At 39.5% G+C, this 15260-nt stretch overlaps 2 protein-coding genes across 2 annotated transcripts in view; one reads left to right on the top strand and one right to left on the bottom strand.

The window, feature by feature from the left end:
* The window catches only part of LOC146625328 (uncharacterized), a 155623-nt gene that overhangs the window by 20354 nt on the left and 120009 nt on the right, over nt 1–15260 (bottom strand). The gene's annotated exons all lie outside the window — the stretch shown is intronic.
* On the top strand, nt 7529–13282 carry LOC146625329 (uncharacterized). Its single transcript, XM_085362003.1, has 3 exons — nt 7529–7696; nt 11442–12038; nt 12364–13282. Exons 1-3 carry the CDS (start codon nt 7679–7681, stop codon nt 13054–13056), a joined length of 1308 nt encoding a protein of 435 aa, XP_085218129.1. The 5' UTR covers nt 7529–7678; the 3' UTR covers nt 13057–13282.

The following is a 15260-nucleotide window of genomic DNA, read 5'->3' as shown; positions in this document are numbered from 1 at the left end:
CTTCTTGCCATTTTTGTGTTTCTTTTTATCGCTGTATAACTGATTTCAATTGAAAGCCTGCGTGCGCTAGTACCTCTTGCCACGAGTTCCCAGAATCCTTTGCGGTTCTACCCATGAATGACGTCACATTTTCAATCTCTATATAATAGGGCTGCTCGATTATGGCAAAAATGATAATCACGATTATTTGACGATATTTATTTCGTCCGCCAGAGCTTATATTATTTTTTTACATGCTGTAGTGCCATTTGTGGGAGCATTTCAAGTTGCTATACATCAATACAACTGTTATAGCCCATATTTTAAAAATGTGTATGCATTAAGTCCATAGTAACTACATTAATTGCAAAAAAGTGCAATAAACTACAAAAAAAATTGAAAATCGTTTTTGTTTTTACATATATTTCTACTTGGAGAAATTTAAGAGGTTTATCCCTCAAAACTTTAAATACAAAAAAGTTGCAAGAAATCCTATGATGCAAATTTGCAAAGAATATGCATGTGCATCAAAATAAACTATTTCCAGCAGTGCAATTCGAGTTCTAAGGCCTACAAGTAAAAAACTACATTTTCCGCAAAAATGACGTCACTTGCGATAGTTCACGTTGGTCTTTTTCAATGTGGGAAGTGTTAAGAACAGCTGATCGGATCGGCAAAGCGTGTTTCTGGAATATTATGTTTTTGTTCCTGCAAGCGCTTTTTATGCAATTTTTGCAAAGCTATATGTGGAAGGAAACCGTGACCGAGGACAAGCTGATGGCATAAGATGTAAGTACAACTCCTCCGGTTTCATATGGAAAAAAATTTATTGTGCTAGCTTAGCGTTCAGGTTCTACAGGGATTTAAAAATAGTTACACAAAACGGAGCGTGCTGCTCTGACCGGCTTTAAAGGTTTAACAATAACAATGTATTGAATAATGACTTTAAAAAATAATATAAAATAGTGTGCAAATACTGATAACAGTGCAAATGTTTGCAATATTATTTATTTATTTATTTATTTATTAACCTTTATTTAACCAGGAAGATCCCATTGAGATTAAAAACCTCTTTTTCAAGGGAGACCTGGCCAAGATAGGCAGCAGCAGATGTCTCACAGTTACAGAAATTACTCAAACACAGGCAGCAACAACACACATGCAACAATAAGTGAAAGAATACAAATAAAATAAAAATAAAATTCAAATAAAATAAAAAGTCAGTTAAAATGACAATCAATCTAATTGAAACAGTTGCATGTTATGGACTTGGCCTCAAGGATTCGTAGTTTAGATTTAAAATCACTTAAAATATAAGAAATAAATGAAAAATGTAAACTTTGCAGTGTTGCTCTGTGGTGCAGCTACGACACCATAGCAAAGTTTACACACTGTGTCTACTTGATCCACGTCTGACTCCGCGAAGCCATAATGTTTCCACACCACTTAAGTTTTTTTTTTTTTTTTACCTCTCTTTTCAACCAATGGCAGTCCACTCCTCTCCAAATAACTTCTGCTTAGCTTTCCGAGCTTCCCTCGGGTCCTCTTAATTGTTGTGACGCGTGTTCGAAATGCAGAGCAGTGCGCTTGATTTGCCACATGGAGCAGCGCGAGAGTAAAGCATGAGGGAGGGGCTAATAATCGGCTCAGTCATTTTTAATGATCGTTGAAAGCCCAGATCGTAATCGTGATTAAAATTCGATTAATTGAGCAGCCCTACTATATAATATGCATGTTAAATTTTATATTTGGGGTAAAATATCAAGTCTTTTCAAGTAAACCGGTTCAAGTCCAATTCAAGTCCCAGGTCATTGGTGTAAAAGTCCAAGTCAAGTCACAAGTCTTAGAACATTTTTTCAAGTCAAGTCTAAAGTCATAAAATTAATGACTCGAGTCTGACTCGAGTCCAAGTCATGTGACTTGAGTCCACACCTCTGATTTCAAGTAACTTAAAGAAGTCCAGACACTTTTCTTTCCAAACTCCTTAGACTACGATGACCTGGATGACTGAGAACCTTCACAGACAAATTAGGGATTAATTGTATTCCTCCATGACTGTGTATAAATGTATAAATCTATAAAAAATATAGAAATATGTAATAGGAAACAACAATATGATATAAATTCTAAAATAATATAAAAGTGTGTGTGTGTGTGTGTGTGTGTGTGTGCGCACACGTGGCCCGGGTCCTTCGAAAGTCGGGTAGGCTGGAAGTGAGCGATTGTGAAGTTGGACGGTCTAGCCTTCAGAATTACATCACGACCTCTCTCAGTGGAGTGAAACTGCCGTCTGCTCCTTGCTATCTAAAATATAACCGGACACGTAAATTCTTGACCATCTCACACTTTTGTTTAATCAGTTTTATGTTTGACGTGTTTTCAGCTGTGTGAAAACCCCGGAGGAACCCTTCCGAGGGAATAATAATGTTTTATTTAATCTAATGACTCAGCCTAACCGATTTACTCAGGAACAAATAAAACACTGAAAAAAGCCAAACAATAATAATAAGTTGTCTAAATGACTTATATATCATGTTTAACCTGATTAGCAAAAAACCACAGGGGGTTTGAAAACGATGAAGCCAGGAGTTCGCTGTTCTTGCCGGCTCAGATATTTTAAGTTTACACAGCTACATTCTGACCTGAAAATATTTTAAAAGTTTATTTTGCAACTCAGAAAGAGTAATAAGAGTAATATTAAAACTAAGTTGCTGCCGCCATTGTTGAAAACTGGAATTAGCTGGGCCGCGCTAGGAATTCTGTGATATGATTTTTCAATTTTGTTGTCTGGGTGGAAAATCGGGAGAAATTTGGGAGAATGGTGGTTCAAGGGGATTTTCGGGAGGGGCAATGAAAACTGGTGTCAATCAACTGTGCTACGTTTGTGCTACTAAAAGTGTCGTTTTGTGCTGCCTCTGTTTTAAAGATATTAATGAAAATGTAAAGGTCAACCCCCCACATTATCCAAATCAAACAAATTTGATGTTAAACCTTTGTGCTACGTTTGGATTACTACTCACTTGCAGAAGTGGCTGCGACCACTGGCAATAAGCTGCTCTTTATAGAGGACTCATGCTCGGGAAGACATTTTCTGGTCCACCCTCTCTCCCAGAAGAGTCCCGGGAACGCTTGTGTCATCTTTGCATATCTCCACAATTACATATTGTTTAGTCTTATTAAAAAATAATTGAGATTTCCGTGTACCATGTTACGAAATCAGTTTCACCCCGGTTCTTTTATTCGTCGAAACTTCCAGAGACTGCACCGGAACTCAGTAGTTATTTCACAAAATCTTTATTCATCTTCATTTAAGCATGCACTTCTAGAAGGGAAGATGAGGCCGGTGTGTCCCTCTGTAAAATCTTCACCCCTTTGTTAGTTACAGCCAGCTTTATAGAGGCGTCCCCATCATAAAACCCTCTACGGTGTGCTGCAAACTCAGGCATTCACGTGCTTGTGCACATAGACAATGTGAATGCACATGAGTGAGTGTGCGTGTGGATGTGTGTGCGTGACAGTTAAAACACCGTGGGTGTAGATGACTCCCTAGAGGTCATAAAAACCCATCTCCCTTCCAGACCACAGTTATCCAGTTACAAATGTTGAGACCCCCACCCAAACATTCTCTGGGGAATTTCCACTCAGCATTAACTCCTCTCTGTTTTACTTTCACAGTTCAACTAGGGAGGGTCTCCTATACTCCTAAGTTCATGACACAGTCAGGCCTTTATTACATTGAGGGCAGTGTCAGTGTCTCTACAATAATTCTACATTCTATGTTAACACATTTCTAAACTCTAAAATGAGCTAAACATTCTTACAACCACCAGAGAGAGACTAAGTACCACTAGTGGTATGTGTACCACAGTTTGAGAACCACTGTTCTCAAAAACTCCCGGGAACCACCCCTTAAGGGTGAGATTAAAAGTATATGTATATGACTGAGGGACTGTCCCTCAGATCTGCCCTGGGAGAAACATAGGAATGTAGAAGAGGTGAAGGGAGTGTGTGTTTTTTAAGAACCAAACTGTGAATTTTGTTTATCGTTTCACCCCTAGTTGGAGGTAAAAGTGCTACAATGAAAAACATTTCAAGGAAATGTAAAAAAAAAATGTATTCCAGGTAGAGCTGGGCGATATAAGATTTTTTTCATATCACGATTAGAGCTGGGCCATATTATACCGTTCACGGTAATACCGGTATAATGTTAGGCAACGATAGGAAAATGAAATATCGCGATATAATATGAGTAAAACGCGCATGCTCAGTGACTTTGTTTTCATACGCACATGGCCGATTGTTGAGTGAAACAGATGAACCAGAATTGGTTTGTAAAAATGGTGCAACTTCAGTGATGTGGAACTGGTTTGGTGTTTGTCCGTCAGATACACGATAAAGCACATTTTTTTGCAGAACATGCAAGCGGCCGTCGTTATTGTCGTATTTGTCGGACTAAGATGCTCTTAAATCTGGGAGTAATCTGGGTCCTAAACTCCGTATGCTTCAGGTCAAACGAACACTGCAGCATCACTGAGAGTTAAAAACTGTCTAAATTCTTTCATCTTTAATAAAACGATTAGCATTGCTGCTTTACCAGGTGTAACTATGAAGTTTAACTTCCAGGCATCCATGAAAACAAAATTTATTACATTTAACAGAGTTAGAAGTTAGCAGGAAGCTAGCGGAAGTTAGCTCGCTAGTTTCGCTAGTTACCTAAGCATGATATTGCACGTTCTGACTGAGAGATTTCTGAAAAAAATCAAACGTACAGCTCTGCTATCACGTCCAACATAAATGAAGACAGGAAACTAAACAGCAGTGACGTTTGTAGGGTTACTGAAGTTGGGCTAGCTGGTATATAATGATGTGCTACGTGATCGCTAGCGACACAGCTATGTTAACATAACATAAACAGTGAAGCTGGAGGACGAACACTAACACTTTTCCACTTATAAAAGTTAACGTTAAAGTTCCTGATAGTTAAGAGACAAATGCAATCGCGTGGCAGGATGCTGTAAACGGACCAAACTTCAGTCAGGAGAACAACTGAGATAATCCAGATAATCCATCCACAATACAAGGTTAGTCATTAATATACTGCAACAACATGGGAACAGAGCAGCTGCCAGAGAATTCAACATTAATGAATCAATGGTACAGAAGTGGAGGAAGCAAGAAGAATGAGTTTAATAAAGTTTGATTTATCTGACTGCTTTGTTTCGCTTAATGTGCCTTATAATCCCGTGCACCTTATGGTCCGAAAAATGCGTACTGCACACTGCAGTTTAATGTTGCAAAGCACCTCTTTTTAACTTCAGTGGATATTATACATGGTTATGCTCAGGATATGTCAGCCCATTTCTACTGGAAATGCCTTTTGGTTAAACTTTAAGCAAGGAATTTGCATTTGCACTGTTACATTTTTATAAAGCTTTAATGTACATAAAAACCAGCTTCTTGTTTAAGTGAAAATAAATGGAAGGTTGTCTTTTTGCACTAGTAATGTTGTGGAGTTGTATTTTGTCTCGCATCAATTATATCGTCAGTTATATCGTTATCGCAAATTTTCAAATATATATCGTGATAAATATTTTTGGCCATATCGCCGTGCTCTAATCACGATATTTTTTTTTTTCATTTCAGGCGATAACGATATCTATCACGATATAAGCCAAATAACTATATTTGTAAGATTTAAATGTGCCGTTGCTCACAAGTAAAATGTGAAATAATCAGCAGCTTGTTTTTATTTAAATATTTATTTCCCATAATAAGTTAAATGGCCTGCATTTGTATAGCGCTTTTCTAGTCCATAGGACCCCAAAGCGCTTTACACTACATTCAGTCATTCACCCATCCACACACTGGCGATAGCAAGCTACATTGTAGCCACAGCTGCCCTGGGGCGCACTGACAGAGGCGAGGCTGCCGGACACAGGCGCCACCGGGCCCTCTGACCACCACCAGTAGGCAAACATGGGGTTAGTATCTTGCCCAAGGATATTTGGCATGCAGCCAGGAGGCAGCCTGGGATCGAACCACCGACCTTCTGATTAGTGGCTGACCTGCTCTGCCACCTGAGCTACAGCCACCCCAGTTCATCCATTAAGTGGACGCGAATGGATGGATGAAGTTCAACAGGGTAGATGTACTTAAGGAACATGAGACTTTTTCAGATAAATAAAGGCAAATATTGCAAACTACACAAAAGGCAGCAGCTAAAGCGTTTAAGTTTCAAAATAGAACAAATGAAACAGACTACTAAATTGTCAATTCCACTTAGAAACAAAATATTAATTCTAAAAAAATTTGTTTTACAGAAGAACAGACAAAACTGACTAACTTTTGTCAATATCAAATAAACTGAGAACTAAAAGGAAATTCTCAATCTCTCCTTGTTGTATAGCTTAGCTTTTCAAACAGTTTTAACAGTTACTTTAGTCTGATAAAAGCCGAATGACGAATTAGCGCTTCCAGTCAGAGACTGAGGCTACGTACACGGGTATTTTTGAAAACGGAGATTTTCCGTTTTCATTTTAAAAAATTATCCCGTCCACACATAAAGGCAGAAATGAAGGAAAACGCTGCTATGAACATGCCAAAGCAGCAGGTGGAGCTAGATTCCTAACCGTGCAGAAATGTTGGCCAATCGGAAGTCTAGAAGCCTCGGTGGGAAAAAGTAAACAAAGCTGGGGCATAGAAGCAGAACCGAGTCGTATGTGTGGAGGGACAGTAACTGTGTGTATATGTAAGCATTTAAGCACTGCAGAGAGTAGAATTAACAGTAACAGTATTGTAGAAATTCATTTCACCGAAACAATAACATGGCGCCCAGTTTATTGTATTTCCAGACTTGCTTTCGGCACAATTTACAGTGCACGCTACTCTGTTTTTTGTCAGACTTGAAATAGCCGAAATACCTTCACACTACGGAACTTCTATGGCTCTTCCGTTCGACAATCTCTCCGGCATTGGAACCATCATCTGTTTTCTCTTCGGTAACCTTCGGTCACGTTCGGTTGTTTTTTCTCTAGTCGGCACACTCATTTCCTCCTTTACCCGGGCGGTACGGTGGCTGGCTGCTTCCCAAACAAATACACATGTGTGGTTTGGCACTTGTGCTGTACGTAACAAGTCACGCGACGTGACGCTGCGGCTGTGATTGGTTCGGCTCTGCGCTACTTAATTTGGATTGGCTGCTCTTTTTTTTTTTTTTTTTTTTTTTTTTTTTTTTTTTTAAAAGAGGACAAGAGCGGCGAGGTCTATCGCGATAGTTTAATTTCTCTATCGAGTAAAAGTTATATCGCGATACATATCGTTATCGTTCTATCGCCCAGCTCTAATTCCAGGATAAGACTCAGCTGTCTTTGTCTTATTGGTGCAAATCGTTGTGTCGGCCCACTGGGCATTTGATTCCAATAACAGGCCTCAGTCTCTCCTGCTACTGGTCTGCCATACTGCTAAATTTGGTATCCATGCTCAAACCTTTTGTGTCTGTTTGCCCACCTCGGGAAGCAAAAATTTGTTGTTTTTGTTGTCAGATGAACATATGAGACACTTTGACTCTTCAGTGCAGTGTGGAGCCTAACAAAGATCTGTTTTGTGTCCCAGCTGATCAGCAGGAGGAGAAGAGTCTGACGGAGCAGCAGAGGAACATTTTCAGCTACTTGGACTCAGCTCAGCCACTACAGAGAAAACAATGAGCTCAACACAGAAGGTGACAGACAGAGCAGGGCAATATGACCAAAAATATTTATCACGATATACATTTGAAAATTTGCGATAATGATATAACTGACGATATAATTGACGCGAGACAAAATACTTTACAACTCCACAACTTTATTAGTGCAAAAAAACCCCATCAATGTATTTTCACTTAAACAAGCAGCTGTTTTTTTTATGTGTATTAAAGTTATATAAAAATTTAACAGTGCAAATACAAATGCTTTGGAGCAAATGTCGGCCAATTTCCTCTGGAAAATCCTTTTGGTTAAACTGTCAGCAAGCAATTTGCATTTGCACTGTTAAAGATTTATAATGCCATAGTCTAGTTTGTAATGTGACACAGTAGCTAGTGCATTTATTCGTAAGTTGCAGTTATTTGCTTGTGCCGTCTGTACGTTTGTTTGACAGTTGATCCCATGTGCTGATTTGTGGTTTGGACAGTTGCATGTGAAAATAAAGAAGCAAATGATACAGAAGTGTTTTGTGCGTTAATTGTTGCGCGTCATCGGTGTCCTCATGTTTAGCCTGCCGCGGCCACTGGTTGGAAGAGCCGCAACATGGAGTATTGTTCAATTATTTGGTCAGCAGCTAATAAGACAGATCTTAACAGACTTCAGTTAGTCCAGAATAAGGCGTCCAGATTAGTGTTAAGATGTTCATACTACAGTGGGGCAAAAAAGTATTTAGTCAGCCACCGATTGTGCAAGTTCCCCCACTTAAAATGATGACAGAGGTCAGTAATTTGCACCAGAGGTACACTTCAACTGTGAGAGACAGAATGTGAAAAAAAAAAATCCATGAATCCACATGGTAGGATTTGTAAAGAATTTATTCGTAAATTAGGGTGGAAAATAAGTATTTGGTCAATAACAAAAATATAACTCAATACTTTGTAACATAACCTTTGTTGGCAATAACAGAGGTCAAACGTTTACTATAGGTCTTTACCAGGTTTGCACACACAGTAGCTGGTATTTTGGCCCATTCCTCCATGCAGATCTTCTCGAGAGCAGTGATGTTTTGGGGCTGTCGCCGAGCAACACGGACTTTCAACTCCCGCCACAGATTTTCTATGGGGTTGAGGTCTGGAGACTGGCTAGGCCACTCCAGGACTTTCAAATGCTTCTTACGGAGCCACTCCTTTGTTGCCCGGGCGCTGTGTTTTGGATCATTGTCATGTTGAAAGACCCAGCCTCGTTTCATCTTCAAAGTTCTCACTGATGGAAGGAGGTTTTGGCTCAAAATCTCACGATACATGGCCCCATTCATTCTGTCCTTAACACGGATCAGTCGTCCTGTCCCCTTGGCGGAAAAACAGCCCCATAGCATGATGTTTCCACCCCCATGCTTCACAGTAGGTATGGTGTTCTTGGGATGCAACTCAGTATTCTTCTTCCTCCAAACACGACGAGTTGAGTTTATACCAAAAAGTTCTACTTTGGTTTCATCTGACCACATGACATTCTCCCAATCCTCTGCTGTATCATCCATGTGCTCTCTGGCAAACTTCAGACGGGCCTGGACATGCACTGGCTTCAGCAGCGGAACACGTCTGGCACTGCGGGATTTGATTCCCTGCCGTTGTAGTGTGTTACTGATGGTGACCTTTGTCACTTTGGTCCCAGCTCTCTGCAGGTCATTCACCAGGTCCCCCCGTGTGGTTCTGGGATCTTTGCTCACCGTTCTCATGATCATTTTGACCCCACGGGATGAGATCTTGAGTGGAGCCCCAGATCGAGGGAGATTATCAGTGGTCTTGTATGTCTTCCATTTTCTGATGATTGCTCCCACAGTTGATTTTTTTCACACCAAGCTGCTTGCCTATTGTAGATTCACTCTTCCCAGTCTGGTGCAGGTCTACAATACTTTTCCTGGTGTCCTTCGGAAGCTCTTTGGTCTTGGCCATGGCGGAGTTTGGAGTCTGACTGTTTGAGGCTGTGGACAGGTGTCTTTTATACAGATGATGAGTTCAAACAGGTGCCATTCATACAGGTAACGAGTGGGGGACAGAAAAGCTTCTTACAGAAGACGTTACAGGTCTGTGAGAGCCAGAGATTTTCCTTGTTTGAGGTGACCAAATACTTATTTTCCACCCTAATTTACGAATAAATTCTTTACAAATCCTACCATGTGGATTCATGGATTTTTTTTCCACATTCTGTCTCTCACAGTTGAAGTGTACCTCTGGTGCAAATTACTGACCTCTGTCATCATTTTAGGTGGGGGAACTTGCACAATCGGTGGCTGACTAAATACTTTTTTGCCCCACTGTATACTAATATTGATAAAATGCATAATCAACTTTCTTGGCTTCCTGTACAGACTAAAATATTCTATGGCTTACTTGTAGTTATAAAGAAAGCAATTCTGTTAAACACACCACATTTATTTCTGCTCAGCTGCAGTATCCAGATGAAATACATAATCATCTTACAGTTTTCAACAAACTGCAATTTAGTAAATGCTCGAGTTAAAAGTAACTTTTTGTAAAACTGTTATATTTAGAGCAACGTTTAAGTGGAATAAATTACCTTATAAAATTAGAGAATTATTCTAACTATTCAAAACTTCAATGAACACTTAACTATGGAAGCCCATTTCCGCCACTAAAAAAAAAAAAAAAAAAAAAAGGATCCATAACTCGAAATTTCGAGTTAGCGCTGCCAATCAGTAATCTATGTGAATGACGTCATTTCCTTGTTACCCGGAAGCTGAAGCCCTCAGCTACAAATGCTACAGCTAAGCTACCGTTATTACATCCAGTCTTGAATGCACAGATTGCTGAGTGTTTTCAGCCTGGCTTCACAAATGATGAAATCCCTGTGTTATTAGCTGAATCACATGGTGTTACTATCAGCAAACGTACTCGCGAAAGCGCCAATTTGTTGGGATCCGTTTTTGAGTGCACGTTCGTCTGCGCCATATGCTTCCGGGTAACAAGAAAGCGACCTCATTCCCCTATATTTTTGATTGGCAGAGCTAACTCGAAATTTCGAGTTACTTTTCTCAAAATTTCATCTTATGGATACTAGCTGTTTTCTTTTTATTTAGTGGCGAAAACGGGCTTCCATACTTAAAAGCCGATTCACAGAGCTTTTAGTTGTTGTAAATATTGTAAGAGATGATTTGTTATTGAAATTTGTGTAATGTGCCTGAATGTTATTGATATTATTATTATTATTATCTTATTATTATTATTATTGATTGCTTATATTTTAAGAATTGTGAAACCTCACTGTGGATGTAAGAGCCAAATTATGTGGATATCTTGAATCCACTTTATTGTATAATATTTTATGTGATAGTATTTGACGGAAGATGAGCAACATCTGTTGTGGAAGCTAATGGGGTTCCTTTTGAATAAACAAATAAACAAACATAGTATTTATTATCACTGAATAATTATGTATAAATCTATAAAAATTAAAGAAATATGTAATAGGAAACAACACTATGATATAAATTATAAAATAATATAAAAGTGTGTGTGCATGTGCAATCAGGAGGGATGGGCATGATTTTAGTGTTTGAACAGTCATGAATTATTTTTAACAGCAGGTTGGATGTAATGTGTTAGAACTACCAGCAGGTGGGGATAAGAGACCTTTAAGGTGTTTGGTGCCACACTCCACCTTCATGTTTAAAACTAGTGTTAATGGAGGGAGTTTGAAGGTTGAGTTTGTTCCACGACTGCATTTCACTCACTGCCTCTGTTTGTATCTCTGTCACTGCAGGACCAACATGGAGCGAGAAGTCAGCGCTCTCAGGAGGCCGACAAACCTCACAGAAGAAAGAGAGAGAAAACACACACCTGTGACGAGTGTGGGAAGGATTTTACTGTGAAGGCTAATCTAAAACACCATCAGGTCATCCACACTGGAGAGAGACCATTCAGCTGTGACTTGTGTGGAAAGTCTTTTTCCTTGAAGGGTCACCTAAAAACACACCAACTCATCCACAGTGGAGTTAAAGCGTACAGCTGTGATCAGTGTGGCAGAGCTTTTACTCACAGTAGCCACTTACAGAAGCATCTAGTTACCCACTCTGGAATTAAGGCGTACAGCTGTGACATCTGTGGAAAAACTTTCAGCCGGATAGATAGCCGAAATATACACCTACGCATTCACACCAGACATGATGTGTACTGCTGTGAACAGTGTGGCAAAGAGTTTATAACACACACACAGTTACAACAACACATGTTTACCCACACTGAGGGACGACCTTATAAATGTGACCTGTGTGAGAAGTCTTTTAAATCTCCACATTACCTGAGACTACACCAACAGATCCACACCAGAAAGAGACTCTACAAGTGCAGTTACTGTGAGGTATGTATTTATATTGTTATCTTGTCATTTTAGCCTGACTGTTTGGAACAACTCTGCTCATTAAACTGTGTTAGCATGTTAGCAATTCTACTGCAGGGAAAAGCAGCTCTGAGTGATTATTCAGATTTTCATGTCAGTTATGATTTTAGTATTACTGTAGTATTATGGTGGTAGTATTGTAGTTATTGCAGCCCAGTAAACTGAGTGTGTTAACTGAAACAGTCAAATGTAATTGGACGTCTGCAGAGATGCTCTTTATTTCAGGCGACGTTCAGGATTAAAATGTTGAAGGACTGACTTACACTGTCTTTGTGTCTTTGTTTAGAAGCAGAGCGACACAGATGGATCCAGTTCTCAACCCTGTCATCACCGTGGTGGTGGGAAAGACTTTCGTTGTGACCTCTGCGGAAAAACATTCAGTTGGCAAGTTGCCCTAAAAAGACATCAACGTAGACACACTGGAGACAAACTGAAATACTGCAAAGAATGTGGGAGAAGCTTCACCACATCAGGTGACTTAAAAAAACATGAACTGATTCACAGTGGGGTTAAAAAGCACCTCTGTGATCAGTGTGGGTCATCCTTCACCACTGCATGGGAGCTTAAAAGACACAAACGAGTCCACACAGGAGAGAAACCATACAAGTGCAGACACTGTGACAAAAGCTTCTCAGATTCAAGTAGTCGTAACAGGCACGAACGTACACACATGGAAGGAAACTACAGCTGTGACCAGTGTGACAAGAGCTTCAGGAATCTCAGTTCATACTCCGAACACAAACGATCCCACGTTACTAATAAACTGTTTCACTGTTACCAATGTGCCCAAACATTCACCTCATTGTCTGCTCTGTGCAAACATCAGCGTGATCACTCAGGGCTGAAATCACTCCCATCACTGGATCACAGTGAATCTGAAGAGACAGAAAGATCCTCTGGTTTCAGTGTCAGACTCAAAAAGCTTGAGATCAGGCTCCACAGAGTTCAGATAGAATCATTTAAACTTGTGTTGAACTGAACTGGTTGCTGGGCTGAACTTCTACATAATACAGATTTACATGGGATCTTATTTTCTGTCGTTTTACTGAGTCAGTTTTGTCCTTTTTTCTCTGTCCTGGTTTTGCTCGTCTATAAATAATTGAAACTCAGTCAAATAGTTCATTGTTCTCCAGCAAAACGTTTTGGAAACTCATGTTTAACCTTTAAACTCTGACATGTTTTAGCACACAAGGCTTCATCGGGGAGTTCACTCATGATTGGACCATGAGAATAAAGGTTTTTAGTTCTTTCAAAGAGTCTTGGAGGTGTTTGATGTTTCTGTTTTTGTTTTCTACATATAGGAAGAAACTATTTTTCTTGCTTTATGTAGTGTGGAAGTTTTTAATGTTTCTTCATCTGTGATGTTCTTGAATGTGTTGACATGAAGATGGTACAAATAAACTGTCCTTTTAGCTTCAGCTCCTAATTTATTCATTATTTATGGATGTAGCACAGCAGCAGTGTCTTGATTAACACATGGAGGGCTCGGGATCTGATGGTAAATAATGTTTTGTGTCCTTGTACACATCATACAGCTCAGCTGTTCCACAGATGTCAGGTTTACACAGTGGGATGGTTTGTAAGAACGCAGCTCTCCTGTGGATAAATCCTTACTCTTAGCCTCAGGACCTCACACAGTCCCAGCAGGTTTGGTCAGAAGATTTATCCCTTATATCAAAACTTCACAGAGTCTCCTTTGCTGTGCTGTTTTCACAAAGAAACGTAAACTGAAGACCTGAACTTACAATGTTTTAATTAGTTTAGCAGATTCAGTGTCTCCATGATCAAATCTGCTGTTTTTGTGCTGCTGTTGGTAGAAAGCCGTTTAATACTGAAATGAACTGGCTGCATGCATCTCTGAATGTAAATTGGTGCACTATTAATAGATCACTCTGGAACGGTGTCATCACCCTAATTTGCCCACTCAGTAAATCTCACTCATGGCCAAGAAATTGAAATAAATCTTGTTTCCCTGCTGGATAGTGATCCACTGTAACTCTGCTCCTCCTTCCTGTTTAGGATTTCTGTGACTGAAGTAAAATTCCCTCCATCCATCACTTATCCCAGCTAACCCAAAGTAAAAGAAAGTTTTGCTCATCTTAAAAAAGCATTACAATAATGGGCATTACCAATGCAAACTGAATAATACAGAAGATGAAAGAAGAGACTTTGATCAGTTAATAAAGCTCATGATCTTGATTCATTGTGGCTGCTACCAATGTTCCCTCTAATTTTTCATGTGTCTGAGTGACCGCACAAACTCCCTGAGCGATCCCTTGGACCACTGTGAGCAACATCAGACGTGTGCACTGTGGTCACACGTCTGATGTTGCATCCATCCAAGATAAACGGTTTATTAAAATAATCAAATTACAGCATTTACATTTATGTTAGACCTTTAATTAACTGCTTTAGCCCACTTACAATGAAAATTAAAGAAAATCTTGTTCATGACCTGTGTAGCATGTTAACACTATTGGAAAGTAAAAATAACTTGAACTCCAATTTTGAAAACAAAACTTTCTTTCTTTTTCTTATAAAGCTCTGACTTGTATTATGAGTCTGTGGTCTGGGAGAGAGTCCTGTAACTCTCTGTCTGCAAAATACAGTATATAACGACCAATGCTGGGCAATTAATTATATAGTTCTTTAAAAAAAAGTTTTTTGCAGCCGTTTACCTAAAAATGCAGCCAAGGTGTTTTTTAAACAAACATTTTAAACTATTTACAGAACAATCAGCTGTTCTGCATCAAATTTGATGCCACACAAATTATTTGTGCCACTCCAAAAATAATTTGTGAAATAAAGGAGAACAACAGCCTGATACCTGCAGGCCTGACAGCAGGAGATGTATCACTCCTGTAACACCTGTAACATTCAGCAGTCGCCTCATTGTTCTGACACACACAACAAAACTATTGACTACACTACACACTAACTACACAAGATTTGCGCTAAACGTCTCAAATCTCTCACATCTCAAAACACGCCGTCACTCCTAAAACTTCCCCCCGTTTCTTAACAACTAGATGCCACGTTGCCATATCATTTTTTGATTGGTCGAAAAATGTACCACGTCGACCAATGTGAAAGGCTGGGTGTTTTGTTTTTGTTTTTGCTCACTGGCTTTCGAGCGTTTTCCTTATAAAACGCCGTTTTTACCGTTTCTTCCTGCAGTAAATA

The sequence above is a fragment of the Diplotaxodon limnothrissa genome, linkage group LG9 (genome assembly GCF_057381915.1).
Source record: "Diplotaxodon limnothrissa isolate DT_005_m linkage group LG9, D_limnothrissa_male_GT1.1, whole genome shotgun sequence".
Taxonomy (NCBI): Eukaryota; Metazoa; Chordata; class Actinopteri; order Cichliformes; family Cichlidae; genus Diplotaxodon; species Diplotaxodon limnothrissa.
Note: the sequence above shows the minus strand (reverse complement) of the source record. Positions and strands in the feature narration are given on the sequence as shown.